This window comes from Acomys russatus, chromosome 32 (assembly GCF_903995435.1).
Source record: "Acomys russatus chromosome 32, mAcoRus1.1, whole genome shotgun sequence".
NCBI lineage: Eukaryota > Metazoa > Chordata > Mammalia > Rodentia > Muridae > Acomys > Acomys russatus.
Genome location: NC_067168.1, coordinates 39,890,231 through 39,911,407, shown reverse-complemented (window position 1 = coordinate 39,911,407; position 21,177 = coordinate 39,890,231). Strand labels below are relative to the sequence as shown.

Here is a 21,177-nt window from a genome sequence, read left to right as displayed (position 1 = left end):
GCAGCCTGCCTCCTCCTCTGGGAACAGCTGTGGTAACGCTCGTACAAGCCCACCGGTCTCTACCCCAACCCCCAGTTCTTACCAGAGGTCCTTTGGGTTCAAACTTCCTTTGAATTAGGAAAGCTTCTGTGATATTTCTGGCTGCAAATTACAAGAGGGAGGAGAAAAGTTAGTCATAGGCACAAGAAGCTAAAGAGACTGCTATGGTCACTGGTCCAGAATTTACAAGTTGGACTCTAATCCCAAAAATGAACGTATAGGAAGTAGGGGCCAGCAAGATGGCTTGGAGGGAAAAGGTGCTTGCCACCAAGGCTGATGATCTGAGTTCAATCCCCAGGACCTACTCAGTACAAAGAGAAAAATGACTCCCACAGTTATCCCAACCTCTACACATGCCCCATGGCTCTTGAGCACCCTCCCTGATAAAAATAAACGCACACAAAAAATTTTGTCTTAATCAGCCGGGCGTGGTGGCGCACGCCTGTAATCCTAGCACTCAGGAGGCAGAGGCAGGTGGACCGCTGTGAGTTCGAGGCCAGCCTGGTCTACAAAGTGACTCCAGGACAGCCAAGGCTAACACAGAGAGACCTTGTCTCAAAAAACAAAAAACAAAAAAAAAGTCTTAATCATGTGTTTTCAGAAAGTGACTCAGACAGTCCCTCCCCTTCTCCTGTTATGAATTAATGGCATTTAATCCCTTATAACTGAGGAGGGCCCTCACCCCTTTCTGCCATGTAAGGACACAGTAAGAAACTGATACTCGGGCTGGAGAGATGGCTCAGAGGTTAAGAGCATTGGCTGCACTTCCAAAGGTCTTGAGTTCAATTCCCAGCAACCACAATGCTCACAATGCTCTATAAAGAGATCTGGTGCCCTCTTCTGGTGTACAAGTGTAAATGTAGGCAAAACACTGTATACATAAATAAATAACTCGTTATGAAAGAAAGAAAGAAAGAAAGCAAGCAAGCAAGCAAGCCAGGTGTGGTAGTACACACCTTTAATCCCAGCACTCAGGAGGCAGAGGCGGGTGGATCTCTGTGAGTTCGAGGCCAGCCTGGTCTACAAAGAGTACAGTAGTTTTTGCTATTGTGATATCTCTTTTAGTTTTTTCTGAGACAGGGTCTCACTATGAAGCTCAAACAGGCATGGCATTCACCATGCAGCCCAGACTGACCTCAAACTCAACTATCCTCCTGCCTCAGCCTTCAGAGTGCTGAGAGCTTAGGTATGTGCCGCTACACCTGGCCCATTAAGTTGCTATAATAACCCAAACTGAACTGGAGATGTAGCTCAGCAGGTAGTGTGCACAGGGCTCAGTACACACCAGCTGGCATGAGTGACACATGCCTGTGCAGTCCCGGCACTGGGGAGGTGGAGGCAAGAGAGTCAGAAGTTCAAGGTCATCCTCACCCTTGAAGGGAGCCTGGACTACAGCCCTGTCAACACTCAACAATAATGGGAATTATAGTTTGAGTTGAGTGAGGCACTCCCCCGCCTTCCCCTACACTCCCTACTTTCCCTTTTTGTAATCTCTAGACATGAGCATCATAGACATTTTCCACAGGAGGTTCAAAGGCCAAAAGACCCATGGAATACCTATAAACAGGCTCTAGGAGGGCCCCACACCATCCACATGAGGCATGTGTGGGGACCACACAACACTTCCTGAGCAGGCCTCCATGGCTTTGCCTGAACGCATGCCCAAGCTCACAGGTCTGCCCCCTAAGCTGTGCCTGCCGTCCCCCATGTGTGTCTTTAACCTTTGGCTGATCTAGCTGCTCCACTCCAGGACCAGTGTGTTCTAGACACTTCCTTGTCACTCCTCAGTACTATCCACACAAGAGAGCCACAGATTCTGACCAGCTAAATAGTAGGGTCAAGGCGACAAGGCCACTATAATTGTGTTATTCTCTGATGAACGGAGACTATTCTAGGAATAAGCTGTACACCTCAGCCATGCAAACTACAGTTCTCAACTTCCCTTCCCTCCCCTTCTCATTTTGTGTGTGTATCCTACTTGAGAAAATTGTTTATTTCACGCCAGGCGTGGTAGCACGTCTTTAATCCCAGCACTCGGGAGGCAGAAGCAGGCAGATTGCTGTGAGTTCGAGGCCAGCTTGGTCTACAAAGCGAGTCTAGGACAGCCAAGGCTACATAGAAAAATCCTGTCTTGAAAACTATAACAACAACAAAATTGTTTCTTTTTTTATTGTTTTGTATGGACAAGCATGTTCCTAAGCATGTGTATGTGTACTACATGCAGTGCCTGCCAAGACCAGAAGAGGGCGCCAGATCTTATAGGACTGGAATTTCAGATAGTTGAGATTTTTTTGTTTTTCTTTCTTTCTTTCCTTTTGTTTTTCAAGACAGGGTTTTGTTTTTTATTTTTTATTTTTTTGTACACCAGGCTGGCCACAAACTCACAGAGATCTCCCTGCCTCTGCCTCCCAAGTGCTGCGATTAAAGGCGTGCACCACCACCACCCGGCTGTGTGTGTGTGCCTGTGTGTACATGCATGAGTGTATACACGTGTGAGCGTGCACATGCCATGGAATGCTCTTGGTATTCCGAGGACACAGTTCTTTCCTCTCACCATGTGGCTCCCAGGAATCAATCTCAGGCCATCAGACTTAACATCAATCATCCTTACCCACTGAGCCATCCTGCTGGTCCATCAAGTGAACCTTGTACAGTGGTTAAAAAAACAAAACAAAACAAAAAAAACAGTACAAAGAAGCTGAGGGTAGGGGTAGCACACGGCTAGAACCCCAGACAGAGATAAGGGGAGCAGGAGCTCAAGGCCATTCTTGGCTATACCATGAGCCAGAAGCCAGTCTAAGCTATGGAAAACGCTGTCAGCGAAAGAGAGAGCGAGGGGTGGGGGGGGGGGGTGGGGGGGAGTCAGGCATGGTGGCGCACGCCTTTAATCCCAGCACTTGGGAGGCAGAGGCAGGCAGATCTCTGTGAGTTCAAGGCCAGCCTGGTCTACAAAGTGAGTCTAGGACAGCCAAGGATACACAGAGAAACCCTGTCTCCAAAAACAAAAACAACAAACAAACTGAAAAAAGAGCCGGGGCTTAGTAGGTTTTAGGTTATTGGGGACATGTCTAGAAAGAGACTATGGCAGTCCCATCTCTTGATGTTTGTCCCGAGAACTCAGGCCATGAAGTAAATGGGTCTCCTATGCTCCCAGAAGGATTCCCTGATATTACAAGACTAACAGACTGTGGATTGAGATTTCTACAACTGTGATCTAAAACAAAACCTTCGTCCTTATAAGTTGATTGCCTCCAGTATTTTGTTATAGCATACCTGACAAAGGACACTCTGAGATATCTATGTGCTCAAGTCACTTTAGCCACAGCTGTGTTGAAGTGACCAATATTCAGCGGCATTTCCTAGCTGCCACAAACACCGACCTGTTCCAAAATCCACCGTGGCATAGAGGCCCTGCAGGGTCCCACACTTCAGTAATATCTCATTCGCCCCGTCAGTGGTGAAGAGAATGACGTCATTGCCCAGATGGTAGCGGAAGCGGTGTGCCAGGAAACGCAGGTAGTTATAATCACAGGCAAAATACGAGCCGTACTCATTCTCAACCTGCGTATTTAGAAAGAAGAATGAGAAACCAGCGGGTGCCAAGGCAGCCTGAGCTTTCCCTGGGAACGCTAGTTCACATCCACACATCCAAAACGTACCTCAGATCCAGCCTGAACTGGTTTGGAGGACATGCATAATAATGCGAACTGTGTCCTCTGAGTGAACTTTTAAGGGAGAACCCCCTATTTGCAATCTTATACCTATGCATAATTGAATGTACATATGATTAAAACCAGGTGCATTGTGGGACAAGACATATACAGCAGAGAAAAGCTGGGCAAAAAAATTTTTTTTTTGGAGACAAGTTTTCTCTGTGTAGCCTTGGCTGTCCCTGGTTTGCTTTGTAGACCTGGCTAGCCTCAAACTCACAGAGATCTGCCTGCCTCTGTGAGTGCTGAGATTATAGCTGAGCACCACTGTGCCCCAGCTAAAGCTTGCATATCTTAAGTCTGCAGATCAAAACAGGTGGGAAGATAGCTTGGTAAAGGAGCTAGCTACACAAGGCTGGGACACACGTAAAAAGCAGGACGTGGCAGCTGGCCTACATCTATAATTTAATCATTCTCATGCAGGTGGGAGTAGATGGGGGGGGCCAGTAAGGGATGGGGGATCCCCCCTTCCCCCAGAAGGTGTACTGCCTACAGTCACCAGAGAGAAGAGACTTTCCTTTTTTCCAAGACAGGGTTTCTCTGTGTAGCCTTGGCTGTCCTGGACTCGCTTTGTAAACCAGGCTGGCCTGGAACTCACAGTGATCCACCTGCCTCTGCCTCTCATGTGCTGGGGATTAAAGGTGTGCACCTGAGAAGGGACTTTTAATTGAGAAAATGCCTCCATAAGATCTGGTAGTAAACAGGCATTTTCTTAACTATAAGGCATTTTCTTAATTAGTGATTGATGGGGGAGGGCCCAACCCATTATGGGCTGGTGGACCTGAGATCTATAAGAAAGCAGGCTGCGGATGGAGAGATGGCTCAGAGGTTAAGAGAAATGCCTGCTCTTCCAGAGGTCCTAAATTCAATTATCAGCAACCACATGGTGGCTCACAACCATCTATGTGATCTGACGCCCTCTGCTGTTCTGCAGGTGTAGATGGAGATAAAGCACTTACATACATCATTAAATATCTTTTGTTGTTGTTTTTTTGAGACAAGGTTTCTCTGTGTAGCCTTGGCTGTCTTGAACTCACTTTGTAGACCAGGCTGGCCTCAAACTCACAGAGATCCTCCTACCTCTGCCTCCCAGATGCTGAAATTACTGGTGTGTACCTTCATGCCTGGCTCACACCACACCCCTTTTAAAGTTAGCTGTTCTGCTGTGTGATCAGAAGTGTGCACTGTGTAACAGAGGCTTTGGTTTGGAGTCTAGCCTTGGCTGTCCTGGACTCCATTTGTAGACCAGGCTGGCCTCAAATTCACAGTGATCTACCTGCCTCTGCCTTCCTGAGTGCTGGGATTACTGGTGTGTGTAACCACGCCTGGCTTCAAAGAAATCTTTAAAAAAAAGCAGGCTGAGCAAGCCATGAGGTGCAAGCCAGTAAGCAGCACCCTTGGCTTCTGCATGGGCTGCTGCCTCCAGGTTCCTGCCCTCCTTGAGTTCCTTCCTGTCCTACCCTGACTTCCTTCGGTGATGAACCGTGATGTGGAAGCATAAGCCAAATAAACCCTTTCCTGCCCAAGTTCTTTAGGTCATGGCGTTTATCAGTGTAATAGTCATCCCGACTGAGACAGAGGCCCCAGATACTAAGGAGGGGTTCTCAACCTTCCCAGCGCTGTGACCATGTAATACAGTTCTTCATGTTGTGGTGACGGCCCCCCCAACCATAAAATTATTTTATTGCTTCTTCATAACTGTAACTTGGCTACTGTTATGAGTTGTAATGTCAATATCTGTGTTTTCCGATGGTCTTAGGTGACCCCTGTGAATGGTCACTTGACCCAAAAGGGGTCAAGACCTACAGGTTGAGAACCATTGCGCGCGTGCGTGTGTGTGTGCATGCGCGCGCGTGCCCTGCTAATGCACTGCATAGATCCTCTCATGGCAGTCTGTCTGTCTGTCTGTCTGTCTGTCTGTGGTTCTTCAGGTTTCTGACTGGGAGCACTCAGTCCAGAGAGTGACCCCGGAAACAAATGGGTCACTATATTTTCTGTGGTTGTTTTGAGACAGTTTCATACTGCAGCTCAGCAGAGAAGTCACTAGCCCAGGCTGGCCTTGAGTTCACAGCAGTCCTCCTGTGTCAGCCTTCTGCGTGCTGGGATTCCAGGCACGAACCAGCACGCCTGACTTTAGCTTTACTGGTTTGAGGTAAAAACAAACAAAAAACCAAAAAAACGAGATAAACACTTCATGAGAAAACCCATCCTACCTGTCCCTAGCACGGCTTCTCTCTCCTGAAAACAAACATTTGCATATCTGGGGCAAGTTTGGCATCCTGAATCTGGACGACCACAGGTGGAAGAGCCTGTGTGTCCTTAGGCAGGGGTGGGAGGCTTCAGCACAGCCCATTTCACCCTGACTACAGACAGAGCCCTCTTGCAGGGCCCCCTCAAGTTCACTTGAGAAGCACCAACCTCAAGATCTGCGTGAACCCCTCACCTACCTCCTCACCTGGCTGAAGGGAGAGACAGAAGCTGGGTGTGGTGGTGCGTGCCAGTGACCCCTGCCTTTGAGAGGCTGGGGCAGTAGAACACTGAAAGTTCAAGGCTAGTTTAGTCCACGCACAAAACCCCCTTTTTTTTCTTTAAAGATTTATTTATTATGTATACAGTGTTCTACCTCATGTACACCTGAACACCAGAAGACGACACCAGATCACATTATAGATGATTGTGAGCCACCATGTGGTTGCTGGGAATTGAACTCAGAACCTCTGGAAGATCAGTCAGTGTCCTTAACCTCTGAGCCATCTCTCCAGCCCACAAAACCCTTTGCCAGAGCGTAGCAACAGGGGCTGGGGACATGACCTGAACTGCTTCTCGGCATCTTGGTTAAGATCGAGTCGGTGAAGACCTGAGCTGGGATCCCCAGCCCCCATGGTGGCTCGTGTCTGTAACCGCCATGCTGGGAGGGGCAGATAGGAGGGTAAGCGACTCAGAGGTCAGCCACTCTGCAAGCCCTAGGTTCAGTGACATCTTGTCTTAAAGAAAGTAAATGGAGTGGGACTTGGGACGTAGCTCAATTAGTAGAGTGCTTCCGTAATGTACAAGAGTCCCGGTGTGGATTCCCAACCTGTAATCTCAACACTTGCAGGCAGAGCCAGGAGGGCCGGGAGTTCAAAGTCAACCTCAGCTAAATATTGAGTGAGAGGCATGGTGAAGCACACTCATTATCCTAGTAGCAGAAGGGTCCTTGGGTCTGAGGCCAGTCTGGGCTACACAGGGAAACTATGCCTTAAAAGGACTAAAATAAACAGTAACAGAAGTCTGGAAACAACCAATTGTGTACAAAGAACTGTAGATGAGGGGAAAAAAAGTCCTTTGACATTTAAGTGAAGTGAAAACACCACACAGGAAACAGGCAGGCCACATCATATAAGATGCAGAAAGGAGGAGAAAGAGGGAATCAAAAATGTCTTCCAGAAAACGCCTGAAATATGGGACGCTTTGCTTCCTGTTCCTGAGGTCTGAGTCATAGGTGCATGGCTTTTTTTTCTTTCTTTCCTTTGGCTTTCTCTGCTTGTTAACTTAGTAAGTGAGAGGTGGGGTGAAGAGAGGGACCAGGAGGAGGGCAGAGTGACCTGGCAGGAGCAGTGGTCAAGATGGTTAGATATGTATGTTTGCTGTCTTCTGCAGAATTAAAACAGAGGGTGTTTATTTCTTGGTTCAAAACAAAACAAAACAAAACTGACTTATAGTGTGTGTGTGTATGTGTGTGTGTGTGTGTGCGCGCGCGCGCACATGTTGGGGAGCAAGAGTGTCATGGGATGCCTACGGAGGTCAGAGGCCAATTTTGTGCAGTGAGTTCTCTCCTTCTTCTTTAAATGAGCTTTGGGATTGAGCGCAGGCTGCCAGACCTGCGTGGCAAGCACCTTTACCTCTGAGCTAGCTCACTGCACCCTCCCTTCTTTTTTTGTGCAGCAAGGCCCAGGAACTCTGTAGCTCTAGAACTTCCTATGTAGACTAGGCTAGCTCACACCTTGCAGCAATCTTTCTGCTCATACTGTTTAAAACAGTAACTGCAGCCTGGCAGTGGTGGCGCACGCCTTTAATCCCAGTACTTGGGAGGCAGAGGCAGGTGGGTCGCTGTGAGTTCGAGGCCAGCCTGGTCTACAAAGTGAGTTCCAGGACAGCCAAGGCTATATACAGAGAAACTCTGTCTCGAAAAAGAACAAACAAACAAACAAACAAACACAAACAAACAAACAAACCAAAAACAAACAAACAAACCAAACACCAAAACCAATAGCTACATTCATAATGATTGACTTAATAAAAGCCTTGGGCTTGGCTTTTGAGACAAGGCCTTAGGGTAGCCCATAGTGGCCAGGGATTTACTAGGTAGTTGAGGCTGGCCTCAGACTTCAGATCCTCCTGTGTTTTGGCTCCCAAGTGCTGGGATTTTAAGTGTGTGTCACCAGGTCCCCGGATTTGATGAGAGTTTTTATGAAGTTTCTCTAACCAAAACATGCCGGAAAGTTGTGAGCCAAAATTGAAAGTGACTCAAAATGCAGTCAGGACTGAAACAAAGCAGCTGACAAGTGGGTCTACCCCAAGACCAGGCCAAAGAAGATGCTTCAGAGGGCTGGGAGGTGGCTTGGTGGGGAAGACTGCATACTGCCCAAGCAAGAGGACTGGCGTTCAAACCCTCAGGACCCACGGGAAAAGGCAGCCATGTCCACACGCACTCGTAACCTCAGTTCACTGACGACCCTGTCTCAGGAATCAGGTAAAGAGTGATAGAGTAGGACACCTGATATCCTCCTCTGGCCTCCACCACACACACACACACACACACACACACATACACACACACACATACACACACACACGCGCAAGATCCAGTTGCATAGAGCAAAGACAAGCCCACATATCAGATTCACGGTCTTCACACAGGAAGCTGTGGCCTCTTGGTACAGATTCTAATTGAATAAGAGATAAGGAATACCCAGGGGTCAGGAGTTACATTTTCCTGGTTCTTGTTTTGTTTTTGTTTTGAGACAGGGATTCTCGGTGTGGCCCTGGCTGTCCTGGACTCACTTTGTAGACCAGGCTGACCTCGAACTCACGGCGATCCACCTGCCTCTGCCTCCCTGAGTGCTGGGATTATAGGCTTGTGCTACCACTTCTAGCTAGGACTTATATTTTTCAGCAGGCAGCCACCTGGCCCCTCACAGTGAACCCCTGACCCACTCAGCCTTTGAATCGCCTCAGGTCACCTACACCTGATGGCCACGCCCCACTCCATCAGGACTCATCCCTACAGCAGTCCACAAGCAGGAATCGAACTGGAGTCCTCAGAGAGGCCCACACTTTATTCCCTTGGCGTCCAAGGACCCAGGCAGTTCCACACGGGTTTCTTTGCTCATTTCAGTATAAACTTGCTTCTCCAGTGCCCACTGAACCAGGCTTCATGTTGCCCCTAAGTAATTTTGCAAACACTGAAAGTTGTCGTAAGTCAAGTGTGCAACCCACAGCTGTGCATCTTTGCAGGGCCTAGAGCACATGGGAAAAGACTGGGACAGGAAGAGGGAGAGAAAACATCATAGTCCCGATTTATCACCTGCACTTGCCATTTCAGAAATGCTCCAAAGCCTTTCCAACCACAACTGGGTCAACAGAAGAATCATGTGGTTGCAATTCTGCCTTCTGCAAGCTAGGCAACATTGACCATGTCCCTGAACCCTCTGAACCTTTTTTATTATTATTATTTTATGTGTATGGCTGTTTGCATGCACGGATGTACGGACACCATGAGTGTTCAGTACCCCTAGGATCCAGAAGAGGGCATCAGATCCCTGAGAACTGAAGTTACAGATGGTTGTGAGATGCCATATAGGTGCTGAGAATCAAACCCAGGTCCTTTGCAAGTACTCAGTGCTCTTAACTGCTGAGTCATCTCTCCAGCCCCCTCTTTGAACTTCTTCATTTAAAAGATGCTGTCAGGAAGAACTGAATAGCATTAGCAGGACACTCAAGACAGAGACATGCACATTTAACAAAATAGTAACACGAGCCAGGCATGGTGGCGCACACCTTTGATTTCAGCACTTGGGAGGCAGAGGCAGGCGGATCTCTGTGAGTTCGAGGCTAGCCTGGTCTATGCACATGGTGAGTTCCAGGACAGATAGGGTCATGTAGGGAGACTGTGCCTTGAAGGGAGGAAAAGGCATCATAAGGAGCTATAGATATGGCACAGTGGTCACGAATACTGGCTGTTCTTCCAGAGGACCTGGGTTTGATTCCCAGCATCCATGTGAACAGTTGACAGTCATCTGTAATTCCAGCTCCAAGGGGTCAACTCCCTCTTCTGGCTTCCACCAGCAACCATGTCCACATGCGCAGACAGCCAGTCATACAGAATTCAAAACAAAACTATGGCGGGGCTGGAGTGATGGTTTAGTGGCCAAGAGCTGCTCTTCTAGAGGACCCAGGTTTGATTCAGAGTACACACACGGTGGCTCAGGAGGTCTAATACCTTCTTTTGTACTCTGCAAGTTCCCAAAGACATGGAGTACACAGAAACTCAAATGAGCCAGGTGTGGTGACGCGCGCCTTTAATCCCAGTACTTGGGAGGCAGAGGCAGGCAGATTGCTGTGAGTTTGAGGCCAGCATGGTCTACAAAGCGAGTCCAGGGCAGCCAAGGCTAACACAGAGAAACCCTGTCTCAGAAAACCAAAAAATAAAGAGAGAGAGAGAGACAGACAGAGAGACAGACAGACAGACAGACAGAGACAGAAAGGGATAGTGAAAAAAGGGACAGAGACAGAGAGAGGCGAGTCAGAGAGAGTCAGAGACAGAGGGAAGAGATGAGAGAGGGAAAGTGTCACTCTCAGCATTGCATCCTGGTGACACTACTATCATTTACATAATGCTGCTGGACAGTTGCCTCCCCGCCTCCCACTCCTCTCATGTCCCGGCTCAGCTCCAGGTACCTGCACAGTTATGATCGGCCCTCCGTTCTGGTAGAGCAGAGGCTTCAACTTGGGCAGAAGGACTGCCAGCCATTTATCTACAGCTGCCAGGTAATCTGCAAAACAAGACAGGCGTGGCGGCTGTCACTCACCTTTGTCAGCTAGCTTATTCTATCGTGTGTATGTGTACGTGTGTGCACGCGCGTGTGAGTGCTTGTGTATGCATGTATGCGAGTGTGCTTGTGTGCATTTGTGTGTTCCTGGATGCGTGTTTATGTGTTTGCATGTGTGCAAGTGTGTGCTTTTGTGTGTCTCTATGCTTTTGTGTCCATGTGTTCATGTGTGTGTGTGTGTGTGCAGGCTTGTGTGTATGCATGCGCTTGTGTGTGAATGTGCGCGTGTGCATGAGTCCCACAGTGAGCTTCAGGGGTCAAACTGAAGTCAGCTAAGCTATCTTAGCAGCTCGAGCCATCCTTTTAAAGCCAGGAGACTCCAATGCAGTCTGCCCTGGGACGCACTGCCCTCAACAACTAGCTTCTAAAATGAGATAGCCACTGTCTGCTGTACCCGGTCCTGCAAGCTTATAGTCTTGATGTCATAGTGCGCATAGCAACTTACGCTGCCATGGGGCTCAGAGGCAGGAGCACAGACCACTAGGCCCTGTGTGATGGGCACCAGAGGTACTGGGTATGAGTACCCCTCTCCAACACAGTAGGGGTTTTCCTTCTAAACTTAAGCTCGCTGAGGAGAGGATGTCCTCAGTTGGTAGAGTGGCTGCCCCACACGCACAGGCCCTGGCTTCTGGTCGCCAGCACTGGACATGAAAGCACACACCTGCCATCCCAACACTTGTGGTGGCAGGAAGGTCAGAACTTCTGGACCGTTTACAGTTACATAGAGAGTGTAAGCTTGAATTCCCACATGGTGCCCCTTAACTGTCTTTAACTCCAGTTCCAGAGGATCTGGCACCCTCACCCAGACACGCACCCAGGCAAAACACACCCAATGCACATGAAAACAAATGCATCTTAAAAAACATTCATGAGGCTAGGCATGGTGGCGCACGCCTTTAATCCCAGCACTTGGGAGGCAGAGGCAGGTGGATCACTGTGAATTTGAGGTCAGCCTGGTCTACAAAGTAAGTCCAGGACAGCCAAGATAACACAGAGAAACCTTATCTCGAAAAATCAAAAAACCAAACCAAAAAAAACAAAAAAATAAAAAAAATAAAAAAATAAAAAATAAATTCATGAGGCAACACATGTAAAAACAGCAATAATATAGAAGGGTGCAAAACAGAAGCATGAGGAAAACACGTGGTGTCTAATACACATGCATGCGCGTGTACATATACACAAGCACACATACACCAGCACACGCCCTGGAGAACAGAGATGCAGCCGAAGGGCTGTTCAGGGTATTACATCTAAAATAATCTCTTGTGGCATGAAAAAACAAAAAGCTGTCACTTACAAACAGCTCTGAAAATGCAAAGAAACAGAAGATACATGGCTACCAAGAAATCCAGTGACATCAGCCCAGAAACAGCCCTGCCATTTCGGCTGTGTAATATACTAAGTGTGTAGGAAGAGAAAGCAAGTGTTGAACCCAGTTGGTTAACCGCCAACCAGGTTGCGAATTCAAAGAGCGACCTATTTATCAGTGAGATCTGCTCAGGCCTACAAAGGAAGCAGTGTGTCTCCTACATACTCACTGTCCCAGGACGGGTGATTTACACCCCACTAAACAGTGTTTATACAGGAGTCCCCGCTCCCCTAAACGCCTCGCTCTTTTGATATAAACTGCCCAATATCCTATAATCAATCCTTTTAAGGGACTTCAGTAACTCACCTGGGTCAGAAGATCGGAGGACAATAAATTTTTTCTCTAGTAGCCACGCTGGTAAGCCCCCCTGCAGACAGAAACCAATGAAAGCCATTAGATTGTCCACTTTATGAAAACAGCTAGGAGACTGCCGCCAGCAGGGAGGGGAAAGACAGAGGGGGAAATGACCTGGGCTTCTGGGAAGCTGGAGTGCAGAGAGTAATGCCACTCGATTGATAGTGTTCTGAGAATCAAGACGCCCCCTCCTTCTGTTTTGAGATAGAGTCTCACTATGTAGCTAAGCCTAAAGCTCAAATCCCTACAGGGCACAGGCTGGCCTCAGAGTTTTGATCCTTCTGCCTCTTCCTCCCAAGGGTTTAGATTATGGGCACAATTGCCACACCCAGCAAAATTCCCCCTTCTCTTCCTCTTTAAAAAAAAAAAAATCTATCTATTTGGGGGCTGGAGAGGTGGCTCAGAAGTTAAGAGCACTGACTGCTCTTCCAGAGGTCCAGAGTGGCTCACAACCATCTATAATGAGATCTGGTGCCCTCTTCTGGCCTGAAGGTGTACATGCAGGCAGAGCACTGTATGCATAATAGTAAATAAATAAATCTTTTTTAAAAATCTGTCCAAGCTGGGCGTGGTGGCACGTGCCTTTAATCCCAGCACTCAGGAGGCAGAGGCAAGAGGATCTCTGTGAGTTCGAGGCCAGCCTGGTCTACAAAGGGAGTCCAGGATGGCTAAGATAACATAGAGAAACCCTGTCTCAAAAACAAAAACAAAAAATTAATTAATTAATTAAAAGTAATAATAATAACAATAATAACAGTCCATTTATTTACTTTTTATGTGTGTGGGTGTTTTACTGGCATGTATGTTTATGTACCATGTGCATACATGCAGTGCCCTTAGAAGCCAGAAGAGGGCACTGGATCCCCTAGAGCTGGAATTACAGTGTGAGCTAGATTGTGAGATGCCACATGGGTGCTGGGAATCCAACCCAGGTCCTTTGGAAGAGCAGCCAGTACTCTTAAGTGCTAAGCCATCTCTCCAGCCTATTTTTCTTCTCCCTCCTTTTCTTCCCTTATATTTAATTTCTTTGCTGTTGTGTGGTTTTGTGGCACTGGTAACTGGCCACGTGGCTTTGTACAGACTAGCAAGGGCCCTACCACTGAGCTACACCCCAAAGCTCTTTTTAATGTGCACATCTTCTCATAATTTCATAGCCACTCCACAAGGCAGGTAAAGAAGACCACCCTGTGCCTCTGATGGAGGAAGCCAGCATCTTGGGAATTGCTAAGAGGAAGCCCTCATGTTCTGGGTCCAGCCTGCTCCTCTCTGCCTGACACCTCCCTAGAGGAACAGTCACAACACCACATGGTCTAGACTTCGAATCTTATGTAGCTTTAATCCGCGTTGCCCTGACTCCCACCCTAACTGGCCCCCATTGGCCACTCCTGCCTTACTCACTTCTACCAGGCAGGCAGAGCCCTGTGTCAACACACTCACCATGTCCCACTCGGCACAGATGTAGGGCCCAGGCCTCAGGATCACCAGGAGTCCCAGCTCATGAGCCAGCTTAATGAAATACTCCACATCACGGTCCCCGGAAAACTCATAGCGTCCTGGCTGGGGTTCATGGAAGTTCCAGGGCACGTACCTATGAAGTCACACACACAACTGAAATCCTCATAGGTGGGAGTTACATGGGGAGGGGAGAGTAGGGAGCCCAGGCTCTAAGATCAATTGCCAACACAGGTGTCAGCGTGGAACAGGGGCCCGTGGGAAGGCTCAACAGGTAAAGGTACGGCCGCCAAGTCTGACCCCAGGAGTTCAATCCCTGAACCCACATGGTGTCAAGAGAGTGCCAGTTTCTACATGCTGCCGTCCTCTGTCCTCCATTCACGTTACAGTGTACACTTCCCGCACAACATAAATACCGTATAATACAGAAAAAACTCTAAAAAAAGGAGTGGGAATATTGTTGAGGACTAATACACAATTAAGGCAATGCCACACTGAGGCGTCAGGTTGCCTCAGAAGTTAAGAGCCAAGTCAGGTTAGTACTTGGACAGGAGCCGCTGGACTCAATGTTGTATAAACACTGCTCTCCATTTGTCCCCTGATATGCCAATAAAGCCACTTACAGCCAATCAATGAGCAGAGGGAAGAGACTGGGGCTGGACTTCTTGCCAGCCTGGAGAGGAAGAGTTAGAGGAAAAAGTCCAGGGGACATCAGGAGAGGAACTGGAGCAAGGAATGTTACAAAGTGCAAGTATCTCTGGGATGTACTCTGGGAGGAGCCCAGATTAGCTTTGAGGGTTAAGAATAGAGTAATATCCAGGTGTGGTGGCCCACGCCTTAATCCTAGCGCTCAGAAGACAGAGGCAGGTGGATCTCTGTGAGTTCAGAGGCCAGCCTGGTTTGCGTATGAGTTCCAGGACAGCCAGGGGCTCCATAGAGAAACCCTGTCTCAAAAATAAATAAATAAATAAATATTTTAACAAAAGTAAGAATAAGCCAGATGTAGTGCGTAGTGGTTACCTGTTACAATCTTAGCACTCAGAAGCTAAGGCAGGACTGTGAATTCTAGATTAGCCTGAGATACATAGAGAGCCTATTTTAAAAGGGGTGTGTGTGTGTGTGTGTGTGTGTGTGTGATGGCTCAGTGGTTAAGACCACTTGCTGCTCTTTCAGGAGATTTAGATGTGGCTCCCACAACTCACACCGCCACTCCATCTTCTGCAACTACAGTCAAGGGGACCCAACTCCCTCTTCTGGCCTCTCAGGGTACTGCATACAGATGGTGTACAGCCATCCATGTATACAAAACATGGGTAACAAAAAAACAAAACAAAGTTCCCGCCCAGTCTAGAGACCAATGTAGCCCTGTGATAGAGTCCTTGCCCAGTGTGTGCAGAAGCCTGAATTTGGCTCTTAGCACTCAAAACGAAACCACAGGAAAATCTCCAACCACTACAAGGCACAAGACTCTTGTCAGGAATGCTAGGCCAGGAAATAGAATGACCCAAACCCAACCAGCTCCTCCAGCTTTGGTGGAGATAGATCATCTGTACCTGAGCCATCATTCTCGGCACAAAGGCTCTGTTGAGGCCCACATGCAGCCTCTCCCCTGGATTCCCTGGAACCGTCAGCCACAGCCCACTGGGACTCCGTGTGTCAGCTACTGTAACTGAACTTGGAGACACTCTCCCGGGCACAATAGAGACAGAATAGTAAGGCTGGAGAGATGGCTCAGCCATTAAGTTAAAGGCTAGGCTCACAACCCAAAATATAAGAGACAGAATAGTAAGTGGGACTCCCCCTAGGTACCTACCAAACTACCCGGCTCTCACCTTTTATCTTTTAAGATGCTATTGGCAAGCCAGGCATGGAGGCGCACGCCTTTAATCCCAGCACTTGGGAGGCAGAGACAGGTGGATTGCTGTGAGTTCGAGGCCAGCCTGGTCTACAAAGCAAGTCCAGGACAGGCAATGCTACCACAGAGAAACCCTGTCTCAAGAAACCAAAAATAAAATAAATAAAATAAAATTTGCTATTGGCAATCCACATGGGCTCTGCAAAACCCAGAGTGGTCAGCTGCCCCAACTCCCCTCCCAGTTAGTCAGCTCCCAGCATCAGCGGAAACAGGGACAATGCCTGTTGATGTGAACCTACAGCCTGGCTCAAACAAAACAAAACAAACCAGGTGCTGGAGAGATGGCTTAGAGGTTAAGAGCATTGACTGCTCTTCCAGAGGTCCTGACTTCAATTCCCAAAAACCACATGGTGGCTCACAACCATCTATACTGAGATCTAGTGTCCTCTTCTGGCCTGCAGGTGTACATGCAGGCAGAGCACTGTATACATAATAATAAATAAATAAATCTTAAAAAAAAAAAAAACCAGTAGGACAAGCTGGATTCCAAAAACCTGAGCACAAGGCTTACTTCCTCCACACCCACAGCGGCTACAGCTGCCTCTAGACTTCGTCACATTCAGCTCCCCACTGGACCTTTCACTAGCGACGTGACTGTGACAGACATTTAAGCTTTAGGAGCTATAGGGACATAATGTTTGCCTCAAATAGACCCACTCTTTCAAAAGTGCCTTGCACTTTCCAGAAGTTCATTATAACCTGCTTTCATCTCCTGTGTGTGTGTGTGTGTGTGTGTGTGTGTGTGTGTGTGTGTGTGTGCGCCCTCGAACATGTACATGTGTAGGTCTGACAATACCCTGCAGAAGTCTGTTCTTCTCTTTTACCATGAAGGTCCCCAGGATCGAACCCGGCCTGTCAGGCTTGGCAGCAGACATCTGCACCTTCTGAGCCATTCACTGGCCCTTCTACCTTTGCCTCTTCAAGTTGATGTCTGTTTTACTATTTCTGATGACAACGCTCAAGCAAGAAGTGGTTCACTATCTGAGGCCAGTCACGCTCCTAATGAGCCCCCTTGGGAGTCCACACAGGGCTCTCTCCTGCTTCTGAGCGATGCAATAGCTGGTAAGGGAGAAATACAGCTGGGGGGAGGGTGTTGGGGTGTCTTAGCCATGGGCCCTTCCTTACATCTGGATGGCGTTCAGCCCAGCCATCTTCATCTTCAGCAGCCGGTCCTTCCAGTAGAAGCGGGGTATCCGGAAGTAGTGAATGCTTCCCGAGATGTAGCGGAAGGGCAGCCCGTCCTTGAGGAAGCGGTCGTGGCTGTAGTCAAGCTCAAATGTTCTCCGGGAGACATTCTGCAGGGCAAGGAAGGGACCCCATGAGAATATGGACCTTTACTTCAGCCATGGAGCTGTGGGTGGGGCAGGTGATTTTCTGTCCATTTAAGTTACATAATGATTGACGTATCATTTTCTGGGGTATCAAACAGGCTGCTGCTCAGCCCAGCACACAGGGTGATTGTGGAAGTAAAGTGACCTTGCCTTAGGCAGGGCCCAAGGTGAAAGCAGTCTTGGGTGGCTTGACCCCACCGAGACCCCCACAGAGATAAAGATCTTAGAGAGAGGGAAAGTTTCAGCCCGAGACAAAAGACAGGCTCCTGCAACTCCACCCAGGATGTTGTATCACAAAAAGGACCATCGATTAGGATGAAAACGATTTTGGGGAACTGGAGTGAGAGAGATCAGGGGTTCCTGACCACAGAGCAAGGGGAGCAAGAGGCTGGAGTTCCGGTGAGGAGTGTGGGGACTTCTGTCAGGTAGAGGAGATTCCCGGAGAATTCCGCCAAGGGATTTGCCCCGTGGAACTGATACCCAGAAGGTTTCATTCTTGCTCTCTTTAATCTCTTTTCCCTCCTGTTTAGGATAGTTGGGTTGTACCTTTGTTTAATAAATGCATAATAAAGTTTAATTGTTAAGGAACCAGAGCCAACAGGTGACTTGGCTAACACTCACTGAGGAGTCTATGTCCTACTTTGGGTCTGCTCCAAAAATCGGGAGCCCATAGATGTTCAGGAGCTGAGACTATATCCACGGTGCTGTGTGTGAGGCATGGGGAGGGGGTGGATGTGGGGGGTAGGGCACACATCAGCTCAACAGGAAAGGCACTGGGATCACCAAGACCCGTTCCGAGTGCAGGGCACAAACCAGTGGATTAGGTGCTGGGGCTGTTGTGGCTGAGAAGTGGAGGCATGAGGAGCAGGGATCCAAGGCAATCCTTGGTTACATACAGAATTTGAGGCTAGCCTGGGCTACATGAGACCCTGTCTCAAACAAACAAAGCAACAGGTTCGTGGAGCTCCATCCTAGCTGCTGCTCCACGTCCCAGGGTGACCTGGGCAAGTGTCCTCTCCAAGTCTACATTTCTTTTTCCTTTTCTTTTCTTTTCTTTTTTTTTTTTTTTTTTTTTTGGTTTTTCGAGACAGGGTTTCTCTGTGTAATTGCCCTGTGTGGTAGTCCTGGAACATTTTTTGTAAACCAGGCTGGCCTCGACTCCTAGTGCTGGGATTAAAGGTGTGCGCCGCCACCCCCGGCCCAACTCTCCATTTCATCCATAGCTACCAGGATAGCAGGGGAGAGAACTTTAAAGCACTATTTTTGAAGCTTTGGGACACAATCCAGTTTGTGAGTTGAACTGAATGGGGGGTGGGGGTGGGTGGGCAAAGAGTAGACCAGCCAAGGACACAAACCGGGGCATTGCACACAGCACAATACCACCTCTGAACTGCCTGTCACGCAGTGTGGCGTTACACAAACTGGCTGAAGTGTCAAAGAGTCAACATTTTGAGGAACCCAGTTTGGGGTTTACATCAGAACTGTTAGGCAGGGTGGAACACTGCACCCTGGTGGACAAAGACAGGAAGCAACGGGCAACAGGCACCCACCAGGCCAGGGACACTAGAAGCCATCTGCCTATCATCCATCTGCCTACAATTGCGGAGTTGCCACATGCACTTTTGTTTGTTTGGTTGTTTTTTTTGAGACAGGGTTTTCTGTGTAGCCTTGGCTGTCCTGGACTCACTTTGTAGACCAGGCTGGCCTCAAATTCAGTGATCCACCTGCCTCTGCCTCCCGAGTGCTGGGATTAAAGGCGCCACATGCACTTTTAAGTTTCCAAAGCCCGTGGTAGCTTTGGAACATCTGGAAGCGACAGTGAGAGTGCTGGGTCACACATCACCTGATATCCACCTAGGGCGCTGACTGCTCCATTGATTTGTCAGTCGGATCACTGGACTTTAAGAATGTCTCCACCTCAGGTCTAGCTCTCTGCCTCTTTGTGGCATCACTAAAGTCAAATCAGTGAGGACTTAGGGCTATTTTCTAGGTGGGACTGGGCACTTCACGTTGGATCATAACATGAGAGCCGAAGTTAGATAGTATATGTACTGCTTTACTGCTGCTGAGGCTGGATGGGGGGCAGAGGCGGGGCACTGTTCTAGAAAAAGCACATCCTTGGTGTATAGGTACTAGTCACAAGTGCCAGGAGGCTGAAGAAAGAGGCGAACAGACCCAAGACTGCAGAGTGAGTTTACTGAGGACTTACAGAAGCATTGTTCTAGCAGTAGAGACTGGCCGGTCGCCGCAATTTGGGCTAGAAAATCAGGTGTGTGGTAACTGGCTTTCCTTCTCCCCCCTCCCCTCACTCCTGTGCTCCTGTCTGCATTCTCGCTACCTGCCCCCAAACCTGTGTTTTAGGTTCTGTTCCCAGAGGAACCGAAATTAAGACAAGCAGTACCGGGAATGGCCTAACGTGATGAGTAACCTTGTCAGTCACCAAGAACAGAGAGCTCTGGGTAAGTTTGATGGTTGAATGAGGATGGTCCCCCATGGCCTCATAGATTTGATTGCTTGGTCCCCAGTTGGTAGAACTGTTTAGAAAGGGAGCAGGCGTGTCACTAGGAGTGGCCTTTGAGGTTTCTAGAGCTCAAGCCAGTCCTAGTTAGCTCTCTCTGCCTGTGCTTGTGGATCAGATGTGAGCCAGCTACTCATGCCTGCCTGCTGCCAGGCTTCCTGGCATGGCTGTAGAAGCTAACCGTCTAAAACTGGAAGCAAGTCCCACAATCAAATGCTTTCTTTTATAAGTTGCCTTGGTCATGGCGCCTCTCCACAGCAATACAACAGTGACTAAGACGGTGCATCTGTGAGGGAGACTGCATGGAGTTTTATCTTTTGTGGGTTTCTTTTTGTTTTTTGTTTTTTTTTCTGAGACAGGGTTTCTCTGTATAGTCTTGGCTGTCCTGGACTCACTTGCTTTGTAGACCAGGCTGGCCTCAAACTCACAGAGATCTGCCTGCCTCTGCCTCACCAAGTGCTGGTATTACAGGTGTGCGCCACTGCACCCAGCTCCAGGGAATTTCCACTGAGGGTGAGAGGCGCTAGGCTGAGGGCCCTGCTGAGTCGCTGCATTCATTTCTTTGTTGCCACTGTGGACCCAATGTGACAAGCCACTTCACGCCCCTGCCATGGTGCCTCCCCCATCAGGATGGAATGTACCCTCACACCATGATAAAACCAAACCAAACCAAACCAAACCCTTGCGTTTCTTCTGTCAGAGCAGTGAGAAATCTATAAATGGGTTGTGGGTCAGCATCTGGAGTTTTTAAAAGCTGTTGAGTAGCAACCGGACTCTACAGCTAGTGTTTAATGGGTGAGCAAGGGTACCCCAAAACACATGCTGTGCCAGATAGAGAAGAGGTCCAAGTTAGAGGGAACAACTTGGGATGTTTAATTTATTTTTTATGTTTTGGGGTTTTTTGTTTGGTTGGTGTTTTCTGTTTGTTTGTTTTGGTGAGACAGGATTTCTCTGCGTAGCCTTGGCTGTGCTGGACTCACTTTGCAGACCAGGCTTACCTGCCTCTGCCTCTCGAGTGTTGGGATTAAAGGCATGTACCACCACGCCTGGTGGATGTTTATTTTTAAAACTTGCATGTGTATGTGAGTACGTGTGTGTGTGTGTGTGTGTGAGCATGTGTGTGCAAGTGTGTGGGCTATGAATATGTGTATGTGTGTGTATGTGTGCAGCATGCATGGCGTGTGTGTGCCACAGCACACATTCAGAGATCAGAGGACAGTGTGGAGCCCATTCTCTCTCTCCTCCGTTCTGTGATGAAGTCAGGTCATCAGGCTTGCACAGCAAGTTCTACCTGTTGAAGACTCTCCTCACACACAAGTTGGTACTGACTTTGCTCTTCTGGGCCAGGAACTGGACAGACCAAGAGTCTGGCTGACTTGGTTTCGCAGGGTGGGA

The 21,177-nt window shown here is 48.5% G+C and overlaps 1 protein-coding gene across 1 annotated transcript in view; it reads right to left on the bottom strand.

The window, feature by feature from the left end:
• The window catches only part of Glb1 (galactosidase beta 1), a 75,807-nt gene that overhangs the window by 41,801 nt on the left and 12,829 nt on the right, over positions 1-21,177 (bottom strand). Inside the window, exons 2-7 of the mRNA XM_051140631.1 lie at positions 17,059-17,228; positions 14,004-14,154; positions 12,519-12,579; positions 10,689-10,783; positions 3,416-3,600; positions 83-137 (exon numbers count right to left, since the gene is read on the bottom strand). Of these exons, the coding sequence (XP_050996588.1) occupies positions 83-137; positions 3,416-3,600; positions 10,689-10,783; positions 12,519-12,579; positions 14,004-14,154; positions 17,059-17,228 (717 nt within the window). The remainder of the gene's footprint in view (positions 1-82; positions 138-3,415; positions 3,601-10,688; positions 10,784-12,518; positions 12,580-14,003; positions 14,155-17,058; positions 17,229-21,177) is intronic.